The sequence below is a fragment of the Salmo salar genome, chromosome 13 (assembly GCF_965601325.2).
Source record: "Salmo salar chromosome 13, fSalSal1, whole genome shotgun sequence".
NCBI classification, from domain to species: domain Eukaryota; kingdom Metazoa; phylum Chordata; class Actinopteri; order Salmoniformes; family Salmonidae; genus Salmo; species Salmo salar.
Window position 1 is genome coordinate 89,347,232 of NC_138303.1, and position 24,467 is coordinate 89,371,698.

The 24,467-nt window shown below is 43.1% G+C and overlaps 1 protein-coding gene across 2 annotated transcripts; it reads right to left on the reverse strand.

Moving 5' to 3' along the window:
* Nucleotides 1–235: 235 nt before the first annotated feature.
* Nucleotides 236–24,231, reverse strand: LOC106567763 (A-kinase anchor protein 1, mitochondrial). 2 transcript variants are annotated; one of them, XR_001320152.3, is made up of 12 exons: nt 24,080–24,231; nt 6,505–8,093; nt 5,974–6,155; nt 5,266–5,392; nt 5,016–5,140; nt 4,756–4,933; nt 4,462–4,609; nt 1,290–1,357; nt 1,095–1,165; nt 925–987; nt 652–805; nt 236–519 (listed from the first exon to the last, which is right to left on the reverse strand). XR_001320152.3 is itself a non-coding variant. In XM_014137468.3 (11 exons), the coding sequence occupies exons 2-11, from the start codon at nt 6,836–6,838 to the stop codon at nt 743–745; spliced, it is 1,359 nt and encodes a 452-aa protein (XP_013992943.3). In that variant the 5' UTR covers nt 6,839–8,093; nt 24,080–24,231; the 3' UTR covers nt 236–742. The 2 variants fall into 2 exon arrangements, 1 of the variants encoding a protein (XP_013992943.3); XM_014137468.3 differs by having other exon boundaries at nt 236–805.
* Between the last annotated feature and the right edge of the window lie 236 nt (nt 24,232–24,467).

Consider the following 24,467-nt stretch of genomic DNA (forward strand, 5'->3'; position numbering starts at 1 on the left):
AGAGAAAAGAAAATATTCAAGCTCTCCCTTCAAAAGAAGAAAAACACTCAGTGAGCGGATCAGACACTGGCTGACCAAGCAAAAATGTTTTCTGCAGAGCCATATATTTAGAGATTGGACCTTTATATTCCTTAATTTAATACGTCCTGATTGAAGCCAATACATTTTCAGACGGCAGCTATACTGTACATCTTACAACACAAGTCTGTGGTTATGACCAAAGAGGAGACCTCCGTAAGGACAGTTGATCTTTATTTAGTTTCTTAATAGGAATGTATACATTAAAAACAAAATCGTATTCAGTGTGTGGGGGGGGGGGGTGAGATTGTTATGATTACATTATGTGTCCAATACAAACATTTATAGGACCGGGTGGGAGTAAATAAAACTTCAAAATAATAACTTGGATTGCGTGTACATGGTTGTAAAGAAACAGGTATAATGGTTGAGTTGAGCAGGAAGACGTTGAGCCGCAGGACGACATTGTCGTGTCATCAAGGCAGCAGTCCAGAGGTGGGACTGAGGGGGTAAAAAAGTGAAAGACAAGGCAAGGGCCCTGTTTGAATACTTCAGAAATCCATTGTTCCTTCCTAGCTACCGTGAGGTAATCACAGATCTGGATTGGTGAAAGTAATAGGGTGGTAAACTTACACCTATCCAATCACTTATGGATCTGTGCTTCCCTCACAAAGCAGGAAGGACATATTAAAACTATCTGAACAGCCAGGATTGCGCTTCACGGTCAGGGGCTGTCTACCCAGCTGCACAGTCCATTATCCACCATAGCACGGTTCACAGACACCAACTGGAATAGCAAGAGAAAAACATTAGCAACATGAACCCATTAGAATACTTAAAAAAAAACATTTTAAGAGAAAAGCATCAGTACTTTAAACATGTTCCAAAATAAAAAATATTGCTTACCTCTTCTCCTTCTGTTCTCCATATCTGTACCAAAGGAATGCCACTGGTGTGATAGTTCGTGACCTGAGGAGTATGCAGATATACAGGGTAAGAACAGGGACTACCTCGTGTCATTCTGCTGACTGTACACCAGCAGAAGGAGACAGATCCATGCATTCTCTTTTCTCTACCTGTGCAAGTAGTCCCAATCCTCGTGTCATCTCCTCCAGGGAAGATTTGGCTGCAGCTTTAAAATCTTCTCCTAGTAGAAAAGGAAGAGAACACAGATATGAGCATGAACTTTAACTCATGTTTAAAATGCAGAATTTATCATTTTTGATATTATGTTGTCCTAAAGTAGAGAAAGAAATACAGCTGAAACATACCTGGAATGGGTGCAATATTTTCCAGGATCACCTCAGACCCTTGGAACGGCAACGCAACGAAGTCAGACCTGTGGGCGGAGCATCGTAAACATCAATCCCACCATTACTCGCAGTGTTGCCACTAGGAATAAAATGTGCCAGGCAAATGTCTGAGCCGATTTTCATTTTGCGGGACAAAAATGTGAGATTTACCAGCCACATTGGTTTCTATTTAATCTGACTGGTCACGTGTAGTTAATGTATAATTTCTTTGCGAGAATCCACTGCTGATTCATTGACGCCACATGGAAGCGATTGCAATAATTATGCAAGGAGGAATGATAACTTTCACTTGGTGGGGTGACTCCTTGCACATCTCTGTCCATCTGGCTTAACACCATCTTCTGTTTCAGTGTCAATTTATTTATCCACATCCTTGGTACTCGCTAAATTCATTTGCACTGTTTTTAAGCCAACTACACAACCAGGCATTCGATGAGAGGAAGGGAAGCAAAATTACATCTAATTCCTCCTTAGTGGAAATTTCTGTGTGTAACATATACACAGTTGAGGTCAGTAGTTTACATACACCTTTGCCAAATACATTTAAACTCAGTTTCACATTTCCTGATATTTAATCCTAGTAAACATTGCCTGTCTTAGGTCAGTTAGGATCACCATTATTTTAAGAATGTGAAACATCAGAATAATAGTAGAGAATGATTTCAGCTTTTATTTATTTCATCACATTCCCAGTGGGTCAGAAGTTTACATACACTCAATTAGTATTTGGTAGCATTACCTTTAAATTGTTTAACTTGGGTCAAACGTTTTGGGTAGAATTCCACAAGCCTCCCACAATAAGTTGGGTGAATTTTGGCCCATTCCTCCTGACAGAGCTGGTGTAGCCGAGTCAGGTTTGTAGGCCTCCTTGCACGCACACACTTTCAGTTCTGCCCACAAATTTTCTATGGAATTGAGGTCAGTGCTTTGTGATGGCCACTCCAATACCTTGACTTTGTTGTCCTTAAGCCATTTTGCCACAACTTCAGAAGTTGTGGCAAATGGCATTGTCAATTTGGAAGACCCATTTGCGACCAAGCTTTAACTTCCTGACTGATGTCTTGAGATGCTGCTTCAATATATCCACAATTTCCTCCCTCATGATGCCATCTATTTTGTGAAGTGGTCCTGCAGCAAAGCATCCCCACAACATGATGCTGCCACCCACGTGCTTCACGGTTGGGATGGTGTTCTTCGGCTTGCAAGCCTCCCCCTTTTTCCTCCAAACATAACGATGGTCATTATGGCCAAATAGATCTATTTTTGTTTCATCAGACCAGAGGACATTTATCCAAAAGTACAATCTTTGTCCCCATGTGCAGTTGCAAACCGTAGTCTGGCTTTTTTTTTTTATGGCGGTTTTGGAACAGTGGCTTCTTCCTTGCTGAGCGGCCTTTCAAGTTATGTCGATATAGGACTCGTTTTATTGTGGATATAGATACTTTTGTACCGGTTTCCTCCAGCATCTTCACAAGGTCCTTTGCTGTTGTTCTGGGATTGATTTGCACTTTTCGCATCAAAGTACGTTCATCTCTAGGAGACAGAACGCGTCTCCTTCCTGAGCGGTATGAAGGCTGCGTGGTCCCATGGTGTTTATACTTGCGTACCATTGTTTGTACAGATGAACGTGGTACCTTCAGGCGTTTGGAAATTGCTCCCAAGGATGAACCAGACTAGGAGGTCTACAATTTATTTTCTGAGGTCTTGGCTGATTTCTTTTGATTTTCCCATAATGTCAAGCAAAGAGGCACTGCGTTTGAAGGTAGGCCTTGAAATACATCCATAGGTACATCTCCAATTGACTCAAATGATGTCAATTAGCCTATCAGAAGCTTCTAAAGCCATGACATTTTCTGGAATTTTCCAAGCTGTATAAAGGCACAGTCAATTTAGTGTATGTAAACTTCTGACCCACTGGAATTATGATAGATTATTTCACTTGTAATTCACTGTCTGTAAACAATTGTTGGAACAATTACATGTGTCATGCACAAAGTAGATGTCTTAACCGACTTGCCCCAAATGTATTATTAACAAACTATCGTTTTGGCGTGGTTGAAAAACAAGTTAATGACTCCAACCTCAGTGTATGTAAACTTCCGACTTCAAGTGTACATACAGTACCAGCCAAAAGTTAGCCCAAAAGTTAGGCCACTATTTTCTACATTGTAGAATAAGAGTGAAGACGTCAAAACTATGAAATAACACACATGGAACCTTGTAGTAATCCAAAATAAATAAATAATATCTATCAGTTGTTTTATGACAAGGTAGGGGTGGTATACAGAAGATAGCCCTATTTGGTAAAAGACCATGTCCATATCATGGAAAGAACAGCTCAAATAAGCAAAGAGAAACAACAGTCCATCATTACTTTAAGACATGAAGGTCAGTCAATCCAGAACATTTCAAGAACTTTGGAAGTTTAAGTGCAGTTGCAAAAAAAAACATCAAGCGCTATGATGAAACTGTCTCTCATTAGGACCGCCACAGAAAAGACCCAGTTACCTCTGCTGCAGATGATAAGTTCATTAGAGTTAACTGCACCTCAGATTGCAGCCCAAATAAGTGCTTCAGAGTTCAAGTAACAGACAAATCTCAACTTCAACTGTTCAGAGACTGCGTCAATCAGGCCTTCATGGTCGAATGCTGCAAAGAAACCACTACTAAAGGACACCAATAAGAAGAAGAGACTTGCTTGGGCCAAGAAACACGAGCAATGCACATTAGACCAGTGGAAATCTGTCCTTTGGTCTGATGAGTCCAAATTAGAGATTTTTGGTTCCAACCGCCGTGTCTTTGTGAGACGCAGAGTAGGTGAACGGATGAACTCCGCATGTGTGATTCCAACCGTGAAGCATGGAGGTGGTGTGATGGTTTGCTGGTGACACTGTCAGTGATTTATTTAGAATTCAAGGCACACTTAACCAGTATGGCTACCACAGCATTCTGCAGTGATACACAATCCCATCTAGTTTGTGCTTAGTGGGACTATCATTTGTTTTTAACAGGACAATGACCCAAAACACTTCTCCAGGCTGTGAAGGGCTATTTGACCAATACCAGCTGGTGAATTCCAATGTCAACCACATTCCAGTTATATTCTGAATCCCCACAGTGAGTTTGTCACCTGATCTGGCGGAGAGTGTCCATTTTCACTATGTCATAGCCTCCATAGTCCACATAGCGGAGTTCCACCATGGTGTCTTCATGGTGACCCATCACCTGCGCTCTCCACCAGGCTCCCTCAGGCATCTGGGCAGCACAGATCACTCCAACTATGTGTGTGAGAGATACGCAAAGATTTTTTAAAACAAATTAAGTAGGACATTTGAAAAAACTTCCACAACACCATGTAAAAATACTTTAAAATCAGACATCCTTGAAGGTTAGGAGTCCCAAGGGCCTGGCTGTGCATGCATACCTTCCACTGGGGCTGGCAGGGGAGGGCACCCTGGGTAAGAGTAGCACAGGCTCATATTTTGGTCCAGACCGCAGAGAGCATGGAAGGTGGGGTGTTTGTGCTGCTGGAGGAACACACAGTTCCCAGACGCTATCTGGATCACCGTTACCTCAACGGTCACCCTATGGGGAAGCAGCAGCTGAGGGAAAGAAATAGAGGCTTTTAGTCAAAGCACCACCTACAATCCTAACTACTTCAGCCAAGCAGAAGAAACGACTTACCCAGGATGTGATGGAGAGAGAGGGCAGGCTGGCCACTGGAGGTTGGACATAACAGTTGGTCACATCTAGATCTTTGATCTTTTTCCTGATCAGCTCCAGAGCACAATCCACCTGTTCCTCTGACCCTGAAGGAAACAGAGGGACAACCTGAGCAAGACTCTAGGGACACTACAGCTCCCACTGCCTAGGTTCCCAAATCCCAACTACAAGTTATGTCCTGTTGTGGAGAGGCAGCTCCTGGGTCACTCACCCTCTATGTGGCAGATCTGGAACTCCTGGGTGTAAGGTAGGGCGGTGATGAAGACCTTAGCTCCAGACTTCTCCTTCAGGTAGTTCATATGTCGCCCCTTCTTCCCAATCACTCTACCAACAAAATGCTGTTGGACAGTGAAACCGGATAATACATAGTATCATGCATAAGTTACTATATTATACTAGAAGGTGTGCGTCTCTCTGAGCGTGCACATATGCTGTCCAGGTCACTCTTGCCCTGATAACACCAAGCACTTCTAAGAGTAATTGGGAAGAGGGATGTGTGCGTACATGCTGCCTGGCTCTGTGGCGTGTCCTCTTGATTGAGAACCTGAGGAGATTAAGACAACAGGCAGGGCAGCAGGACTCCCTTTACACACTGCCCCCTTTACTACAGCCCAACCCACCGCCCCCTTTACTACAGCCCAACCCACCGGCCCCTTTACTACAGCCCAACCCACCATGCCATAGCCCTATGAATCAGACAGCTATACCCAGGTCACTGTCACCGGAGCGGCAGGTCTCAGGCTCACTTAAATTGAGACGACTGACTGCAGCACACTACTGTAACAACTCAAAGGTATATCTACAAGCCCTCATGTCACCTGCATTAGAGAACCTAAACTGGAAATCAGTAGCCAGAGAGAATACATTATCAGTAAAGTGGTGGAGGAATGAGGAGGGTTAGACAGGGAGGTAAACTCACATTTGGCACCTCTATCTCCCAAACAGTCGGTGATTGGCTGCTGTTGTGACTTTGGTTGTATTTTTCAATTGCCTGATCGGTGTTCAGTAGCTGACTTGGTGGACTGGGACTGCTATGCTTGTTGTCCCTGGCTTCATGTTCACAGTAACCGTCTACACAGTCCATGCTGTTCACACCAGAGCCTGGAGGCAGCAAGGATCAGTCACTAAAGACAGTCACTTGTGTTGTGTACACAATACAACCACAGACTGTATAAAAGACCCACATACAACAGTAAAAGAGAAGAACACATTCTGTCATGGCAAGAGTATTCCTACTTGAATACTGTGCATCAAAGAAAAATAAATATATTTCTTCAGTGCAGAGAAATATGCCCTGAACTCATATGGCAGCTGTAAACAGAACACAGGCCATGGGTGTGACCGATAAGGCTACACTGCAACACTAAGAGATAAAGCAACAGGTCAGCTTGGACAGAAAGGATGCTGATATGTTGTGAGAAGTTGAAAGTCTGCTAATCAGGCAGCTCACCTGGAACATTCGCCGTCCACCAACCGTTAGTAAGGAACATGCTGGTGGCCTCCTGTCCTTCAGCGGGTCCTCTGGGTGGTTGCGAGCTCATACTGGTGCTCAAGTCATTGCCACTGGAGACCTTTTCAGTCTGACCAGAGCTGGATCCAGAATCCCCTACTGCAGAATCTTCTTCTGCTAGCTCGATCTTCTCAATCTGAGCTATACTGCTGTGGTCGTGTTTCACGTCCTCCTGAACTATAGGAGATGAACTGATGTTCTCTCTGCCGGTTGTTGAACACAGATCCTCTTGGAATAGAGGTGGCATCTCATGCTCAGGTTCACTATTATGCATTGAGATGTGGTCTGCGGCTTTGCAGGGGTCCCCGCTACAGAGAGGACTAACACTACGTCCTAGCTGTGTCTTCTCCCAGGAATTGACTCACTGCTGCAGAGACCACATCAGTGATGAGCCATGACACCAGCTGGTTAATTTCTGCAATGTTGCTCCTGCTGAGTTCACATTCCTCAGACTGGTCTTTCTTCTGAGGTGACCTCAGAATTCCCAATGGCTGCTTTGAGGCAGACACCTGACTGGTTATAAGGTGGCTGGGGAAAGCCAGACAGGTTGGTTCTTCCACAGCAGACAGCATGTCTCCCTCTGCCGGCTCCGGTCCAACCACCGCCTCTGCCGGCTCCGGTCCAACCACCGCCTCTGCCGGCTCCGGTCCAACCACCGCCTCTGCCGGCTCCGGTCCAACCACCGCCTCTGCAGGCTCCGGTCCAACCACCGCCTCTGCCGGCTCCGGTCCAACCACCGCCTCTGCCGGCTCCGGTCCAACCACCGCCTCTGCCGGCTCCGGTCCAACCACCGCCTCTGCAGGCTCCGGTCCAACCACCGCCTCTGCAGGCTCCGGTCCAACCACCGCCTCTGCAGGCTCCGGTCCAACCACCGCCTCTGCAGGCTCCTGGTTCAAAGTGCTGTTTGTAATGTCCTCCAGTGTCTCAGACTGTGGTGGTTGATTTAAACCTGCACTTTCACCGACGGACTTAGATTTAACAGAGCCTAGGTCACAGATTGATAAGGAACAAGTTGATTCTAAGCATGGCTGGTGTTCCCATTGTAATTCCAGATCCTGCTCAGGTCCATCCTCAGCTGCAGTCTCTAGGAACACTTGAGCTGAAGACTCAGTGCTCTCGTAAACAGGCTTCACGGCAGCAGTATCCAGGCCTCTAATGAGACCGTCTGCAGCCACAACCCTTACCTCAGGTTGTGATTGGCAGAGTGGGACTATACCCAGCTCTGCTGCTGCTGGGGTGTTTGTACTATCAACAAGCTCCTGTTCCACTAATGACCGCTCCCTCACTGCGTGCCCGTCCATATGCGTCCCAGTCGAGTGGCCATTCTCCACAACACAGTTACCCATGTCTCTAGGGGAGGACAGGTGCTCCTGGTCTGCGGTCGTCTCACCCTTGTCAGTGAGGTGTTCCTTCTTCCGAGAGGTGTACCACCACAGGCCTAGGAAAGCCAACACTCCTGACAGGTAGAGGGTCAGAACGGATTGAAGCCTCTGCACCATCACCTAACCTCTTACTGCTAACAGCAACACCTGAGAATAGAGACAGACAAGTTAACACCATAGAGACAAATTAACACCCTGTCTGTACTGCAAACTGGGATAGAAACGGGTGAAGCACTGATAAGGCTCCAGATAAGGGGAGGGCTAAGGGGTCATACCCACAACATCCTATATCCACAAAAACCTGTTGGTCTCCACCACACCAACCCTCTGGGCAGCAATCTCATTAACAGCCAGGCCATGGTGACAGCATCTGATTACAGCCAACAGAGCTCAGGTCAGGCTACATGGTACCCTCTGCAGTAGTTCACTTAGGGATGCAGGGTCTGGGGCGAAGGGCCCTGATAGGATAATGGTGACACACCACTTCAAAAATAGGACGTCAACAGTAATTATTAGCTACTGTATGAGGGGGACCACTATCCCTTTTATTATCAGTCATATAACCAATACGGTACATATCTTGTGTATTAATTATCACCAGTAATATACTGAACAAAAATAAAAAACCTGACATGCAACAATTTCCAAGATTATACTGAGTTAAACAAAAAAAAAGTTTGTTGAAATAAATTAGGCCCTATAGATTTCACGACTGGGAATAAAGATATGCATCCGTTGGACAGATATCTGGGGCACTATGTTCCCAACTTTGACATCAGCAAACCGCTCACCCACATGAAGTCACACGTGGTCTGCCAATGGATGTACTGCCAAATTCTGTAAAACGACATTGGAGGCAGCTTATGGTAGAGAAATTAACATTCAATTCTCAGCAACAGCTCTGGTGGACATTCCTCCAAACAAACAGCATGCCAATTGCACACTCCCTTAACACTTGAGACCTGTGGCATTGTGTGACAAAACTGCACATTTTAGAGTGGCCTTTTGTCCCCAGCACAAGGTGCTGATGATGGAAAAAAAAAATGAAAAAAAATGTTTTTTTGGTTTTTTGGTAGCCTGGTCAGTGGCTGATGGATTGCTGGTTCGGGTCCCTGTTTTTGACCTTGTGGAATATCTGTCGACGTCCCCTTGAGCAAGGCGTGGACCCTGGTTGCTTCTGTGGGTCGCTCTGGATGGGAGTCTGTTAGATGACTTAAATGTTGAGCGGCTTCACTGAAAGTAGATTATTTTTACTATTGAAGATGAAAACATACAACCAACCTGCTAAACTGACCAACTCTAGCTGTTCCAGCTGGGCGACAGCAGTTGATACATAAGCTTTACGCAAGCTATCAGGAAATTTCTGCGAAACGGTTCTTGGCGATACCTTATTCATTCTTGATTCGGAAGAAAAGTGTATGTCAGTGTCATAAAAATATTCAATCCACATTTTGTACCGAGTGAGGCGTTCCCTTGCCAATTTTGCTACCAGTACTCCATTGTAAAAAAATAAAAATAAAATATTTGGGACGCTAAAGAAATTTATTTATACTGAACAAAAATGTTAAAAAGCAAGCCTCAACCACGTGGAATCAAGCCAGCCCAGGACCTCCACATCCGGCATTGTCTGAGACCAACCACCCAGACAGCTGATGAAACTGAGCATTTCTGTCTGTAATAAAGCCCTTTTGTGGGGAAAAACCATTCTGATTGGCAAGGCCTGGCTCCCCATGGGTGGGCCTACGCCGTCCGAGGCCCACATGGTTGCGGCCCTACCCAGTCATGTGAAATCCATAGCGTAGGGCCTAACGAATTTACTTAAAATTGACGGATTTCCTTATATGAACCTTAACTCCGTAAAATAGTTGAAATTGTAGCATTTATATTTTTGTTCAGTATATTAAAAGGTGTACATTTGTTTGACAAGTATATTAGACACATTCATGCACACATTATGTGAACTGAACAAAAATATGAAAACGCAACATGGAAAGTGTTCGGGCCCATGTTTCATGAGCTGAAAACAAAGATACCATACACTTTCCATACAAACAAAAAGTTTCTCAAATGTCTCCTTTGCCAAGATAATCCACAGCATGATCACTACACAGGTGCACCTTGTGCAAGGGAAAATAAGAGGCCACTAAAATGCGCAGTTGTCACAACACAATGCCACATGTCGCAAGTTGAGCGAGCGTGCAATTTCCATGCTGACTGCAGGAATGTCCACCAGAGCTGTTGCCAGAGAATTGAATGTTAATTTCTCTACCATAAGCCGCATCTGTCATTTCAGAGAATTTGTCAGTATCTCCAACCGGCCTTACAGCCACAGACCATGTGTATGGCGTCATGTGGGTGAGCGGTTTGCTGATGTCAACGTTGTGAACAGAGTGCCCCATGGTGGCGGTGGGGTTATAGTATGGACAGGCATAAGCGACGGACAACGAACATGATTGCATTTTTAAATCGATGACAATTTTAATGCACAGAGATACCGTGACGAGCTCCTGAGGCCCATTGTAAGGTCAACTTAAAAAAATTAAAAAGATTTAACTGACCAACAGATGCATATCTGTATTCTCAGTCATGTGAAATCCATAGATTAGGGACTAATGAATTTCAATTGACTGATTTTCTTATATGAACTGCAAGACCATAAACTCTGAAATTGTTGCATTTATATTTTTGTTCAGTATATAAAAATGCTTTTGCATACAGTACCAGTCAAAAGTTGACATGCCTACTCATGCAAGGGTTTCTTTATTTTTACTACATTGTAGAATAACATGCTGACCGGACACGTCGCGTGCGCTGCAAAAATAAATGTACATATACATGTTATTCATAATCATTGCACCCACACTGCTCGCGGGCGTTAGCCAGCGTCCGTGTGGCCAGGCGCTTAAACTACAAAAGTCTGTTCCATTTGTGACGCTCAACGCACTGCAAGTCCGGCCTCTCCCACCTCATTGGTTTTTAGAAGCATATACCCATGTGGGTGATTGAAAGATGAAGGTCCGCACTCCGGTAGGTCATAGTAATAATGTAAAGTTGGTTGCCAACCGCCATATTGACTCCAAACTAAGAAGCCGGAAGGATGAGAGCTGACGAGAAACGAAATCCTTTTATCTGTGGATTAAATTGTCGGAGTTAAGGACCTTGTGCATTTCAGGTAAAATAACCCAATGTTTATATCCCAGGACAAATATATTAGCAACAGCAAGCTAGCTAAATTGCCATAAATGTTTATTGCTTTTTAACCGGTCACCAAATTAAATATAAATTGGTTCAGTTTGTTTTGATATTTCAACCTGCGTGTCCTGATCGTGTCTGGTGTGGGGGTAAACAAATCAAAATGCACGCGATGGAGCGCGAGCGGTTTGGTCAGCATGTAATAGAAGACAAAACTATGAAAACACATAGTAACCAACAAAGTGTTAGATCAAAATATATTTTAGATTCTTCAAAGTAGGAACCCTTAGCCTTGACAGCTTTGCAGACTTTCCATTCTCTCAACCAGCATCATGAGGTAGTCAACTGGAATGCATTTCAATTAACAGTTGTGCCTTGTTAAAAGTTAATTTGTGGAAGTTCTTTCCTTCTTAATGCATTTGAGCCAATCAGTTGCGTTGTGACAAGGTAGGGGTGGTATACAGAAAATGGTCTTTTACCACCAAATAGGGCCAGGTTCATGTTATGGCAACAGCTCAAATAAGCAAAGAGAAACAGCCTATCATTACTTTAAGACAAAGGTCAGAAAATTAAAGAACTTGAGCTTGCAAGTTTGTAGAAAACAGTCAAAATAAAAATACTGGAATGAATAAGTGTCCAAACTTGACTGGTACTGGATGTAATTTTTCTAGAGAGTACTAACGTTACTGTCCCCACTACAACAAAGAAGTAGTCGTTCAGGAAACGTTGAAATGCTGTAGAATTCCTATCCAGGACTGTTCCTTTTGAGGAGTACCAATTATGACCTCCAAAGCATCGGCCATTTCATACGGTGTCAAATCCGACTCAGAAAGATTCAACGCACAAGCAAGACAAAACACAGTAAACGAGTAAACAGAGAGTTGAAATGTGGTAGAAAGCAGAGGCTGGGTTCTGCAAGTGCACAAATTAAAATTTGAGCTCGCAAGTGACTGAGCCAGCAGAACATTATCACAGGTCAAAAAGAAACATATATATACACTATCTGTAAGAAAATTAAGGTGACTCAAACATGTTAAAGAAAATAAATGTACGCATTAAATTGTCCGCCAGCAATAGTCACGTCACTATGCTTTCGCCCTCAATTTCTCAAAATTGCTCTCCAAGTCATGGCACCTTTGGGTTTGGATTTCAGACTGATTGGGGGGGCCTTAACAGGTGGGTGCATCTCTAGAAACCTTAGATTGGTCACTTTTACTTGTGATGGTCACTTTTACTTGTGATGGACCAACTAAACAAATCCAGTGTTGTGATTGGCTATTACAAGCCTTCTGTTCCCAATTCACAGCAGAGACTTTAGCTAGCTAGCCAGCTGTAGCAGTAAGCGCCAACCGACTTGGGAAACTAAGCAACTTGATAACCAAAATAATTGGATAAATCAATTCTAAAATACACACACACTATGCCTTGAGTTGAGTAGAACATACTTGCTAAAGTTCTCTTTTCTTTTTACAGATTAGTAAACTAGCTAAGTCAGCTCTAGAAAATACCATAAAAACAAGTCCACTATAATTGCAGGCAGGAGCCAATCATTTGGGAATTAAGCCCAAGGACACATACACCACATGGAGATTTTGAATTCTATGAAAAAAAGGGAGAATACGCTACAGCACCAGTTGCCTTACCTTACACACTGTATATAGACTTTCTATTGTATTATTGACTGCATGTTTGTTTATTCCATGTGTAACTCTGTTGCACTGCTTTGCTTTATCTTGGCCAGGTCGCAGTTGTAAATGAGAACTTGTTGTCAACTAGCCTCCCCGGTTAAATAAAGATGAAATTAAAAACATAACCAGACCCAAATAATAGAATGTAAACTGACAAACCAGCTAAAGTCAGGTTAACATGTCAGAATCAGCTTTATTCGCAAATACATTTGCATGTACAGGAATTTGACGTGAATGGCGCTACCATAAGACAGCTGAATTTCCAGATCCACAGAGTACATGCATGTAAGAAATGTGCAAAAACCAATCTGCAGTTCTGGGATGACAGTGAAGGGTACGAAGTCCATGAGTGAGTGCATTATCATGGACCAGGTGGCCGGTTGGTGAGGGCCACGGCATGGGGGAAGAAACTGTTCAGGTGGTGGGAGGTTTGTGTCGTGATTGACCTGACCTGAACTGTTTGCCAGAGATTAGTCTTCAGAAGAGTGGGTGGAAGGGGTAAGCGATGATCTTTCCTGCACAATAGTCTTGCAGGACCTTGGAGGGCAGGTGTTAGCCAATGACCCGCTGAGCAGTGATGAGGATGGACGCAGATGTTCGTTTAGCACGTCGGACAAAACACCATGCATTCGCCAAAGATCGCACTGAGGAAAACATTTGTTTTTTAGTAATTGTCTGATTGGAAACTACCATTGCCTATCAATTACAGAATCTCAAATTATTTCAATTTATTGTAATATTAGAGTCAAATCACAGGGAGTCTCAGATGTTATCAGCAAGCCAGAGCCATCTGTGGAAAGTGCACAAAATAAACATATCATTCATTTTACATTTTAGTCATTTAGCAGAGGCTCTTACCCAGAGCGACTTACAGTAGTGAATGCATACATTTCATACATTTTTTTCTGTGCTGGCCCCCCGTGGGAATCGAACCCACAACCCTGGCGTTGCAAACACCATGCTCTACCAACTGAACAACAGGGAGTTTCCACCTAAAAAATTAAGACAGCTTGGTCCCAATTAAGCTCTGCTCAACTCCTTCAAAACCCATTGGAGGTCTGCAGCAAGGAACCTTGGGTCGTCTCCTTCAATGGGGTTTTAGGAGGCGCGATGGTCAGTCCTTGCATCTATAACTGTCTATGAATTTCAGAGTGGTGACATTTCTCCAGCCCCATCCCTCAGCTTTTTACCAACTGTTGATGGCGACTTTAACACAAATGAGCATACAAGTATGTAGAGAGGGCAGAACAATACAGGAGATGGAATTACACTGAACAAAAATATAAATGCAACATGTAAAGTGTGGGCCCATGTTTCATGAGCTGAAATAAGATTCCAGAAGTGCTCCATACACACAAAAAGCTTATTTTGCTCAAATGTAATATTTAATTCTGTAAATCAACCAATGACATCAAGCCACACCTGGCCTTGATTACATAAACCCTTGTGTCCTTCCAAACTATATAAGAGAGACCCGCAGTGTTTGTCATTATACCCTGATGAAGACAGCTTGTCTGTCGAAATGTTTGTTATTCAATTATTTCGTCGGAGCACCTAGAGTGAGGCTCTCCTTTTCTTTCTCACGCATCACAGTTGAACCTTGTGCTGGGGACAATAAAAGACCACTCAAATGTGCAGTTGTCACAAAATGCCACAGATGTCTCAAGTTGACGGAGTGTGCAATTGGGAAAGGGGTACAACAGAAATGGGTATTCCGCATTTAAACCAAACCCATCTATCAGAGGTGCGGGGGCTGCCTTAACCTGTTATGGATAGGGGGCAGTATTTTCACGGCCGGATAAAAAAACGTACCCGATTTAATCTGATTATTACTCCTGCCCAGAAACTAGAATATGCATATAATTATTAGCTTTGGATAGAAAACACTCCAAAGTTTAAAACTGTTTGAATGGTGTCTGTGTATAACAGAACTCATTTGGCAGGCCAAAACCTAAGATTCTGTACAGGAAGGACCCTGTCTGACCATTTCTTGGCCTTCTTGATGATCTCTATCCAAAACAGGGGATCTCTGCTGTTACGTGACACTTCCTACGGCTCCCATGGGCTCTCAGAAGGCGGCAAAAAGCTGAATCGTGGCTTTGCAGGTCCTGGCTGAAAAACATTAGCGCGTTTGGATAGTGGCCGGTCAGAGTACTATGAGACTGAGGCTCGTGCACGAGTCGACTCCATGTTTACTTTCTCTCTCTTTGAACGAAAACAACCACTCCCGGTCGGAATATTATCATTTTTTTAAGAGAAAAATTGCATAAAAAATGATTTTAAACAGCGGTTGACATGCTTCGAAGTACGGTAATGGAATATTTCGAAATTGTTAGTCACGAAACGCGTCGGGCGCATAACCCTTCGTCACCCTTGGATAGTGTCTTGAACGCACGAACAAAACGCCGCTATTTGGATATAACTATGGATTATTTTGAACCAAACCAACATTTGTTATTGAAGTAGAAGTCCTGGGAGTGCATTCTGACGAAGAACACCAAAGGTACTCAAACTTTTCTAATAGTAAATCTGACTTGTGAGGGTCAAACTTGGTGGGTGTCAAAATAGCTAGCCATGATGGCTGGGCTATCTACTCAGAATATTGCAAAATGTGCTTTCACCGAAAAGCTATTTTAAAAATCGGACACCTCGATTGCACAAAGGAGTTCCGTATCTATAATTCTTAAAATAATTATGTTTTTTGTGAACGTTTATCGTGAGTAATTTAGTAAATTCACCGGAAGTGTTCGGTGGGAATGCTAGTTCTGAACGTCACATGCTAATGTAAAAAGCAGTTTTTTTATATATGAACTTGATTGAACAAAACATGCATGTATTGTATAACATAATGTCCTAGGCTTGTCATCTGATGAAGATCAAAGGTTAGTGCTGCATTTAGCTGTGGTTTTGTTTTTTGTGACATTATATGCTAGCTTGAAAAATGGGTGTCATTATTTCTGGCTGGGTACTCTGCTGACATAATCTAATGTTTTGTTTTCGTTGTAAAGCCTTTTTGAAATCGGACAGTGTGGTTAGATAAAGGAGAGTCTTGTCTTTAAAATGGTGTAAAATAGTCATATGTTTGAAAAATGGAAGTTTTGGGTTTGAGGAATTTGTAATTCGCGCCACGCCCATCATTGGATATTGGAGCAGGCTGTTCCTCACGCTGCAGTTTCCAACGTCTTATCGTCGGCTCATTAAGACCAAGCTCCCGTGCAGCAGCTCCGTTTCCTTTTCCAACAGCCAGATCAATCGCCTTCAACTTGAAAGCTGCATGATATGCATTTCTCCGTGTCTTTGCCATGGTGACAAAATGCCTACCGTAATCAGAATGATGGGAAGTTTGAGAGCGCTCGATTTAATCTAAACAGTAAACCAAAAAGTTGTTTCATTGGTCTAATGAAAGCTTCATGCCGCCCAAAAAAAAAAAATGAGCACGTCACAGAATGTTTTTTAAAAAAAAAAGAAATTTGAAAGTGGGAAAAATCCATATATTAGCCGCGTCATTGTTTAAGCCGCGAGGTTCAAAGCCTGGGAAAAAAAGTTGCGGCTTATAGTCCGGAATTCACGGTACACTCAATTAGTATTTGGTAGCATTGCCTTTAAATTGTTTAACTTGGGTCAAACGTTTTGGGTAGCCTTCCACAACAAGTTGGGTGAATTTTGGCCCATTCCTCCTGACAGAGCTGGTGTAACAGTCAGGTTTGTAGGCCTCCTTGCACGCACACACTTTCAGTTCTGCCCACAAATTTTCTATGGGATTGAGGTCAGGGCTTTGTGATGGCCACACCAATACCTTGACTGAGGTTTCCTTAAGCCATTTTGCCACAACTTTGAACTATGCTTGGGATCATTGTCCATTTGCGACCAAGCTTTAACTTCCTGACTGATGTCGACTCAATATATCCACATACTTTTCCTACCTCATGATGGCATCTATTTTGTGAAGTGCACCAGTCCCTCCAGCAGCAAAGCACCCCCACAACATGCTGCTGCTACCCCCGTGCTTCACGGTTGGGATTGTGGTCTTCAGCTTGCAAGCCTCCCCCTTTTTCCTCCAAACATAACGATGGTCATTATGGAAAAGCAGTTCCATTTTTTTTTTTTTTTTCCATCAGAACATTTCTCCAAAAACATACAATCTTTGTCCCCATGTGCAGTTGCAAACCGTAGTCTGGCATTTTTATGGCGGTTTTAGAGCAGTGGCTTCTTCCTTGCCGAGCGGCCTTTCAGGTAGTTGATATAGGACTCGTTTTACTGTGGATATAGATAATTTTGCACCCGTTTCCTCCAGCATCTTCACAAGGTCCTTTGCTGCGGTTCTGGGATTGATTTGCACTTTTTGTACCAAAGTACATTCATCTCTAGGAGACAGAACGCATCTCCTTCCTGAGCAGTATGACAGCTGTGTGGTCCCATGGTTTTTATACTTGCGTACCATTGTTTGTACAGATGAACGTGGTACCTTCAGACATTTGGAAATTGCTCCCAAGGATGAACCAGACTAGGAGGTCTACAATTTTTTTTCTGAGGTCTTGGCTGATTTCTTTTGATTCTCCCATGATGTCAAGCAAAGAGGCACTGTGTTTGAAGGTAGGCCTTGAAATACATCCACAGATACACCTCCAATTAACTCAAATAATGTCAATTAGCCTCTCAGAAGCTTCTAAAGCCATGACATTTTTTTCTGGAATTTTCCAAGCTGTTTAAAGGCACAGTCAACTTAGTGTATGTAAACTTCTGACCCACTGGAATTGTGATAGTGAATTAATCGGTCTGTAAACAATTGTTGGAAAATTACTTGTGTCAAACAAAGTAGTTGTCCTAACCAACTTCCCAAAACTATAGTTTGTTAACAAGAAACTTGTGGAGTGGTTGAAAAACGAGTTTTAATGACTCCAACCTAAGTGTATGTAAACTTCAACTGTATGTTAGCACAGCTGAAAACTGTTGTCCTGATTAAAGAAGCAATAAAACTGGCTTTTTAAAAAAAAAACTAGTTGGGTAGCTGGAACGTCAGCATTTGTGGGTTAGATTACAGGCTCAAAATGGCCAGAAACAAAGACCCATTCTTCTGAATCTCGTCAGTCTATTCTTGTTCCAGGAAATGATGGCTATTCCACGCGAGAAATTGCCAAAAAAACTGAAGATCTCGTACAGCGCTGGGTACTACTCCCTTCACAGAACAGCGCAAACTGGCTCTAACGAGAATAGAAAGAGTAGGAGACCCCAGTGCACAACTGAGCAAGAGGACAAGTATATTTTAGTGTCAAGTTTGAGAAACAGACGCCTTAGATGTCCTCAACTGGCAGCTTCATTAAAATAGTACCCACAAAACACCAGTCTCCACGTCAGTGACGAGGTGACTCCGGGATGCTGGCCTTTTAGGCAGAGTTGCAAAGAAAAAGCCATATCTCAGACTGGTCAATAAAACAAAATGGGCAAAAAGAACAGATACTGGACAGAGGAACTCAGCCTAGAAGGCCAGAAAGGGTTGGATTAGCTAACACAACGTGCCATTGGAACACAGGAGTGATGGTTGCTCATAACGGGCCTCTGTATGCCTATGTAGATATTCCATTAAACAACAAAAAAAATAAAAAAAATAAAAAAATCCAGCTACAATAGTAATATACAACATTAACAATGTCTACACTGCATTTCTGATCAATGTTATTTTAATGGACAAAAGAATAAGTTGTTTTTCTTTCAAAAACAAGGACATTTCTAAGTGACTCCAAACTTTTGAACGGTAGTGTATGTGAAGCCATAGATTAGGGCTTAATTAATTTCTTTCAATTGACTGATTTCCTCATATGAACTGTAACTCAGTAAAATCTTTCAACTTGTTGCATGTTATGTTTATATTTTTGTTCAGTATAGATTTAGTATGGAGTCAAAGTACAATCTAAAAATTCTTGCACAATCCAGCCATTGGTAAAAAGATAAAGAAAAGTGGGGCACCGGAGTGATACATATGTGCTTAATTGTGTAAAGCATAAGGATTTGGTGACTCGCTGGTCCAAACTCGGCATTCTCTGCCTCGGTGTAGCGGTCCAGGGCGATGAAGTAGAAGCCTGACTCCACATGTTCTCTCCACACACACACACACACACACACACCTGAGAACAACTGGAGTGCGAGAGGAAAATAAGATGTCAGGAAACGTCAGAGTTCAAATGTTTTAACGTCTTACATTCAAGGTAGTCCAGTTTAAGACTGCGGTGGCTGTATCAAGAGGCAACTATGGATAATAATTTAGCCAAAGTGATAAACAAGATGTGGGACTGAGCTGTTCCAATTCCATGGTAACAGACTGATGCTGACATTAAGATGTTTGACTTTAGACTGTCAAAAAAAACTGATTTTAAAGTGAAACAAAGCATACAACTATGCAATGACAACTTTTAACAAGTTTGAATTTTTCATTTTAAAAAGGGAATTTTAGCATCTCTCCATTACTGTGGAATTGCCGTGTACATAGGCACACACACTTGTCAGTCAGCAAGGCTCAGTATTGAACAGCCTAAGGCCATTTCATGCCCAACCCGTGGAGAGCCATTCTCCTATAGGTCCCTTACCTACACGACTCATTGTTTAGCAATGGAAATCACATCCACTATATACACTGCACACCCCTTCAAATGACTGGATTTGGCTATTTCAGCCATGCAATCTCCATAGACAAACATTGGCAGTAGAATAGCCTTACTGAAGAGCACAGTGACTTAAGGTGGCACAGTCATAGGATGCCACCTTCCCAACAAATTAGTTCGTCAAATGTCTGCTCTGCTAGAGCTGCCCCGGTCAACTGTTAGTGCTGTTATTGTGAAGTGGAAATGTCTAGAAGCAACAACGGCTCAGCTGTGAAGTGGCAGGCCACACAAGCCCTCGGTTGCAAGACTCAGTACAGAGTTCCAAACTGACTCTGGAAGCAACATCAGAACAAGAACTGTTCGTCAGGCACTTCATGAAATGGGTTTCCATGGCCCAGCAGCCGCACACAAGCCTAAGATCACCATGCGCAATGCCAAGCGTCGGCTGGAGTGGTGTAAATCTCGGAGCCATTGGACTCTGGAGCAGTGGAAACGCGTTCTCTGGAATGATGAATCACGCCTCACCATCTGGCAGTCCGACAGATGAATATGGGTTTGGCGGATGCCAGGAGAACACTACCTGCCCCAATGTATAGTGCCACTAAAGTTTGGTGAAGGAGGAATAATGGTTTGGGCTAAGCCCCTTACTTCCAGTGAAGGGAAATCTTAATGCTACAGCATTCAATGACATTGTAGACAATTCTCTGCTTCCCACTTTGTGGCAACAGTTTGGGGAAGGCCCTTTCCTGTTTCAGCATGACAATGCCACCATGCACAAAGCGAGGTCCATACAGAAATGGTTTGTCGAGATCGTTGTGGAAGAAATTCACTGGCTTCAACCAGTGAATTTCAATGACGACTGCGTGCCATGCCTAATCGACCAACATCTGTGTCCAACCTCGCTAATGCTGTGGCTGAATGGAAGCAAGTCCCAGTAGCAATGTTCCAACATCTAGTGGAAAGCCTTCCCAGAAGAGTGGAGGCTTTTGTAGCAGCAATTGTGGGGGGGAACCAACTCCATATTAATTCCCATTATTTTTGGAATGAGATGCTCAATGAGCAGGTGTCCACATATACTTGGTCATGTGCTGCAGTGTAAATTCAGTATAGAACCATCCTCTGTATACAAACATCTTCCCAAACAATAGACAGCAGCTGGTCATAATTCTCCACGTGACAAATGTCCTATGCACAATGCCTTCACACAGAGTCAAAGAAATTAGATAAACTCAGTCACTTACTTGGAACAGAAGGGACTCCTGCATCTCCTGTCTGTCAAAGAACAACTTCACCACACAGTGACAGTGGACCTGCATGGATAGAGGGATGGAGAGAGAAATGGTTTGAGGTCATTCTCATGTATTGCACATTAACTGCACAGAAACCGACAGTAAACAAAATATATATATTTTCCCCAATCAGATTGCATCTCAAAGTATGTGGTTAGCGGTTTACAATATTGGACATTTGGTTTCGAGCCCGACCTCTTGGCTCCCCCTTAAGCACTGTCCTCTTCCACAGTGAGGGTCTTCCCTGTCTGTTATCACCCTGCCACTCCCCCTCTTCTGCCAACCATTCATGCTGGTCTTCCAAGTCCTCGTCCTCCACTAAACTCCTCCTAGACTTTAGGTACAATGCTCTAAGTTACCCCAGAGACTGCGTAGAACATGAAACACATTAGCTTGGTTAAACTTATCTAGCTGACGTTCGCTTCCTAGCTAGCTGACATTAACCTAGCTTGCCTCAATAGCCTGCTTTAATAACTAATTCCAATATTTTAGGCAGCTAGTTTCTCTACTGAAAAACGAACTTACCTCGTCAGCCATCGTTCACTGTCCCCTTTTATCTCTATGGTCAAAAATCCAGTTAGAGACCAGTCAAGCTGTGATTGGTCAGGTTTTTGACCAATTGTCTTTCAGTAGACTGCTACAGGCTGTTCATTGGCTAGAAATGCAGTTATAAAATCATAATAAGCAGTTGGGAGAGCAAAATAAAGAGCACTGGAAAATTGGTGTGAGGGAGAAAATACAGCCGCGTGGGGATGCAGCGTATTTGTGAGCGCGCAGTAATCTGAGTGTTGACATATAGTACATTCAGAAAGTATTCAGACCCCTTGCCTTTCCCACTGTTACATTACAGCCTTATTTTACAATTAAAATAATTTACCCCCCTTAATCTACACACGATACCAAAGCAAAAGCTGTTTAGAAAATGTTTGCAAATTTATGAAAAATAACTCACATTTACTAAATGTCACATTTACATAAGTATTCAGACCCTTTACTCAGTACTTTGTTGAAGCACCTTTGGCAGTGATTACAGCCTTGAATATGATGACGCTACAAGCTTGGCACATCTGTTCTTGGGGAGTTTCTCCCATTCTCCTCAAGCTGTGTCCAGGTCTCTCCAGAGATGTTCAATCTGGTTCAAGTCAGGGCTCTGGCTGTGCCACTCAAGGACATTCAAAGACTTGTCCCGAAGCCACTCCTGCATTGTCTTTGCTGTGTGCTTAAGGTTGTCCTGTTGAAAGGTGAACCGTCACCCCAGTCTGATGTCCTGAGCGCTCTGGAGCAGGTTTGTCAAGGATCTTTCTGTACTTTGCTCCCTTCATCTTTCCCCTCGAACCCAACTAGTCTCCCCGTCCTTGCCGCTGAAAAACTTCCCCACAGCATGGTGCTGCCACCACCATGCTTCACCTTAGGAATAGTACTGGCCAGGTGATGAGCAGTGCCTTTCCTCCAGACGTGGTGCTTGGCATTCAGGCCAAAGAGTTCAAGCTTGGGTTTCATCATACCAGAGAATCTTGGAGTCCTGTAGGTGCCTTTTGGCAAACTCCAAGCAGGCTGTCATGTGCCTTTTACTGAGGCGTGGCTTCCGTCTGGCAACTCCACCATAAAGGGCCTGAGTGCTGCAGAGATGGTTGTACTTCTGGAAGGTTCTCCCATCTCCACAGATGAGCGCTGTCAGAGTGACCATCGGGTTCTTGGTCACCTCCCTAACCAAGGCCTTTCTCCCCCGATTGCGCAGGTTTTCCTAGAGTTGACCACCAAGCCAGTCTTGGGTGTTCCAAACTTCTTCCATTTAAGAACAATGAAGACCACTGTTCTTGGGGACCTTAAATACTGCCGCAATTTGATACCCTTCCCCAGATCTGCGCCTTGACACAATCCTGTCTCGGAACTTTACGGACAATTCCTTCGACCGCATGGATTGGTTTTTACTCTGATATGCACGGTCAACTGTGGGTCCTTATATAGACAGCCTTTCCAAATCATGCCCAATCAATTTAATTTACCACAGGTGGACTCCAAGTAGTAGAAACATCTCAAGGATGATCAATGGAAACAGGATGCACCTCAGCGCAATTTCAAGTCTCATAGCAAAGGTTCAGAATGCTTTTATTTATTTATAAATACAATTGCAATAAATTTAACCTGTTTTTGCTTTGTCATTATGGGGTAGTGTGTAGATTAATTTAATCAATGTTTCTCCTCATCAATTTTAGAATAAGGCTGCAATGTAAGACAAACATTTCAAATAGGCTACATATTAAACAGCATAAAGACTAAATTGGTCAGGAGCCTAAGAGGATGGAATATGTTTTATGTAGGCTGTATTTTTTCAACGCTATAGCCTACAAAGAAATACATTGAAGCATTTGAGAGTCCGGTACAATAGGCTGGTAGGGACAAAGTGCTCAGCATTTAAAACATTGTTTTTAAAAATCATTATATAGTCTATAAAACTGGGCATATAGGCTGTGACCTGTATTACTTTCTTAGCTACAACATACAGTACATATCACATTTTTGGACTCACCGTTGTGCTGTGCACACTTGAACAGGTAGGTAGTGCGGCAGTCCTTGTAGGCAAATTGACTTTAAACTTCTGTCTGGCATTTTCTGGATTTATGGTACTTTCAAGACAACTTTAAACTCGGGAAAAACAAGGTTGAATCAAGACGTCAGTGATCTTCTGGACGGAGCTCTAGAAAGAGGCCCGAATACCCGATTTGGAATTCCGAGTCAGATGACCGTTCAAAACGAATTTTCCCAGTCGGAGCTTGTTTTTTGGAGTTCCCAGTTGCCTTCAACTCACGGAAGTATGAGATTTCCCATTTTCAGAGTTTCCAGTTGTTTTGAACGCGGCAGAAGTCATGCTGGATTGACAGCATGGCCAATGTATTCATTCAACTTTTTCTAGCCCACAGTAAAGTATTGTATACCCGACTTTTTGGAACACTGGTACTGAAGTTTAAATTATCAACTTATGTCTGGTGCACATGCCTTAGGTCATGAGTAAACATCTATTGCCACACAAACCCGCGTTTGAAGTCGGTTGTAATATACATTTTATTAATCATTCGTGACAAGGGACGTAGATGTGAGTGGTGCCTGCACAATTGAAGGCATCGCCACGTTTAGTGACAAACATACAGATAGGCCTAGTCAGCTCGTTCGCTAAAATTAAGCTAGCTAATGTTAATAGTTAAGTTACCTCTGATCAAATATGTTTGCAACCTATCATTTTTGCTTGCATCAATCAAACGTTTGCTCTGGTTCCTCTCCATTGACCTGCAATGCATTTGGCACTGGTGCAAGATAAAGTAGCTAGCTAGCCCCCAAAAAACATTGTAAGGTAGATGCTATGTACTCACCACGTTCTCAATATCCCGCATATAACTGCACACCTGCAAGTTGCTCTACCTCTTAGATGTCTGGTCTCAACATGCTTCTTTCAGCAAGCAGCCTAAATCACTCTCTGAAATTCGGCAGCTTTGTTCCAAATCCAGCATCCAATCAAACCTCGCGATATTATTGCCCACGGAGGCTGCAGGGTTTCATGCGCAGGCAGATTTTTTATTTTATTTTTTTATTTCACCTTTATTTAACCAGGTAGGCAAGTTGAGAACAAGTTCTCATTTACAATTGCGACCTGGCCAAGATAAAGCAAAGCAGTTCGACACACAACAACACAGAGTTACACATGGAGTAAAACAAACATACAGTCAATAATACAGTAGAAAAATAAGTCTATATACAATG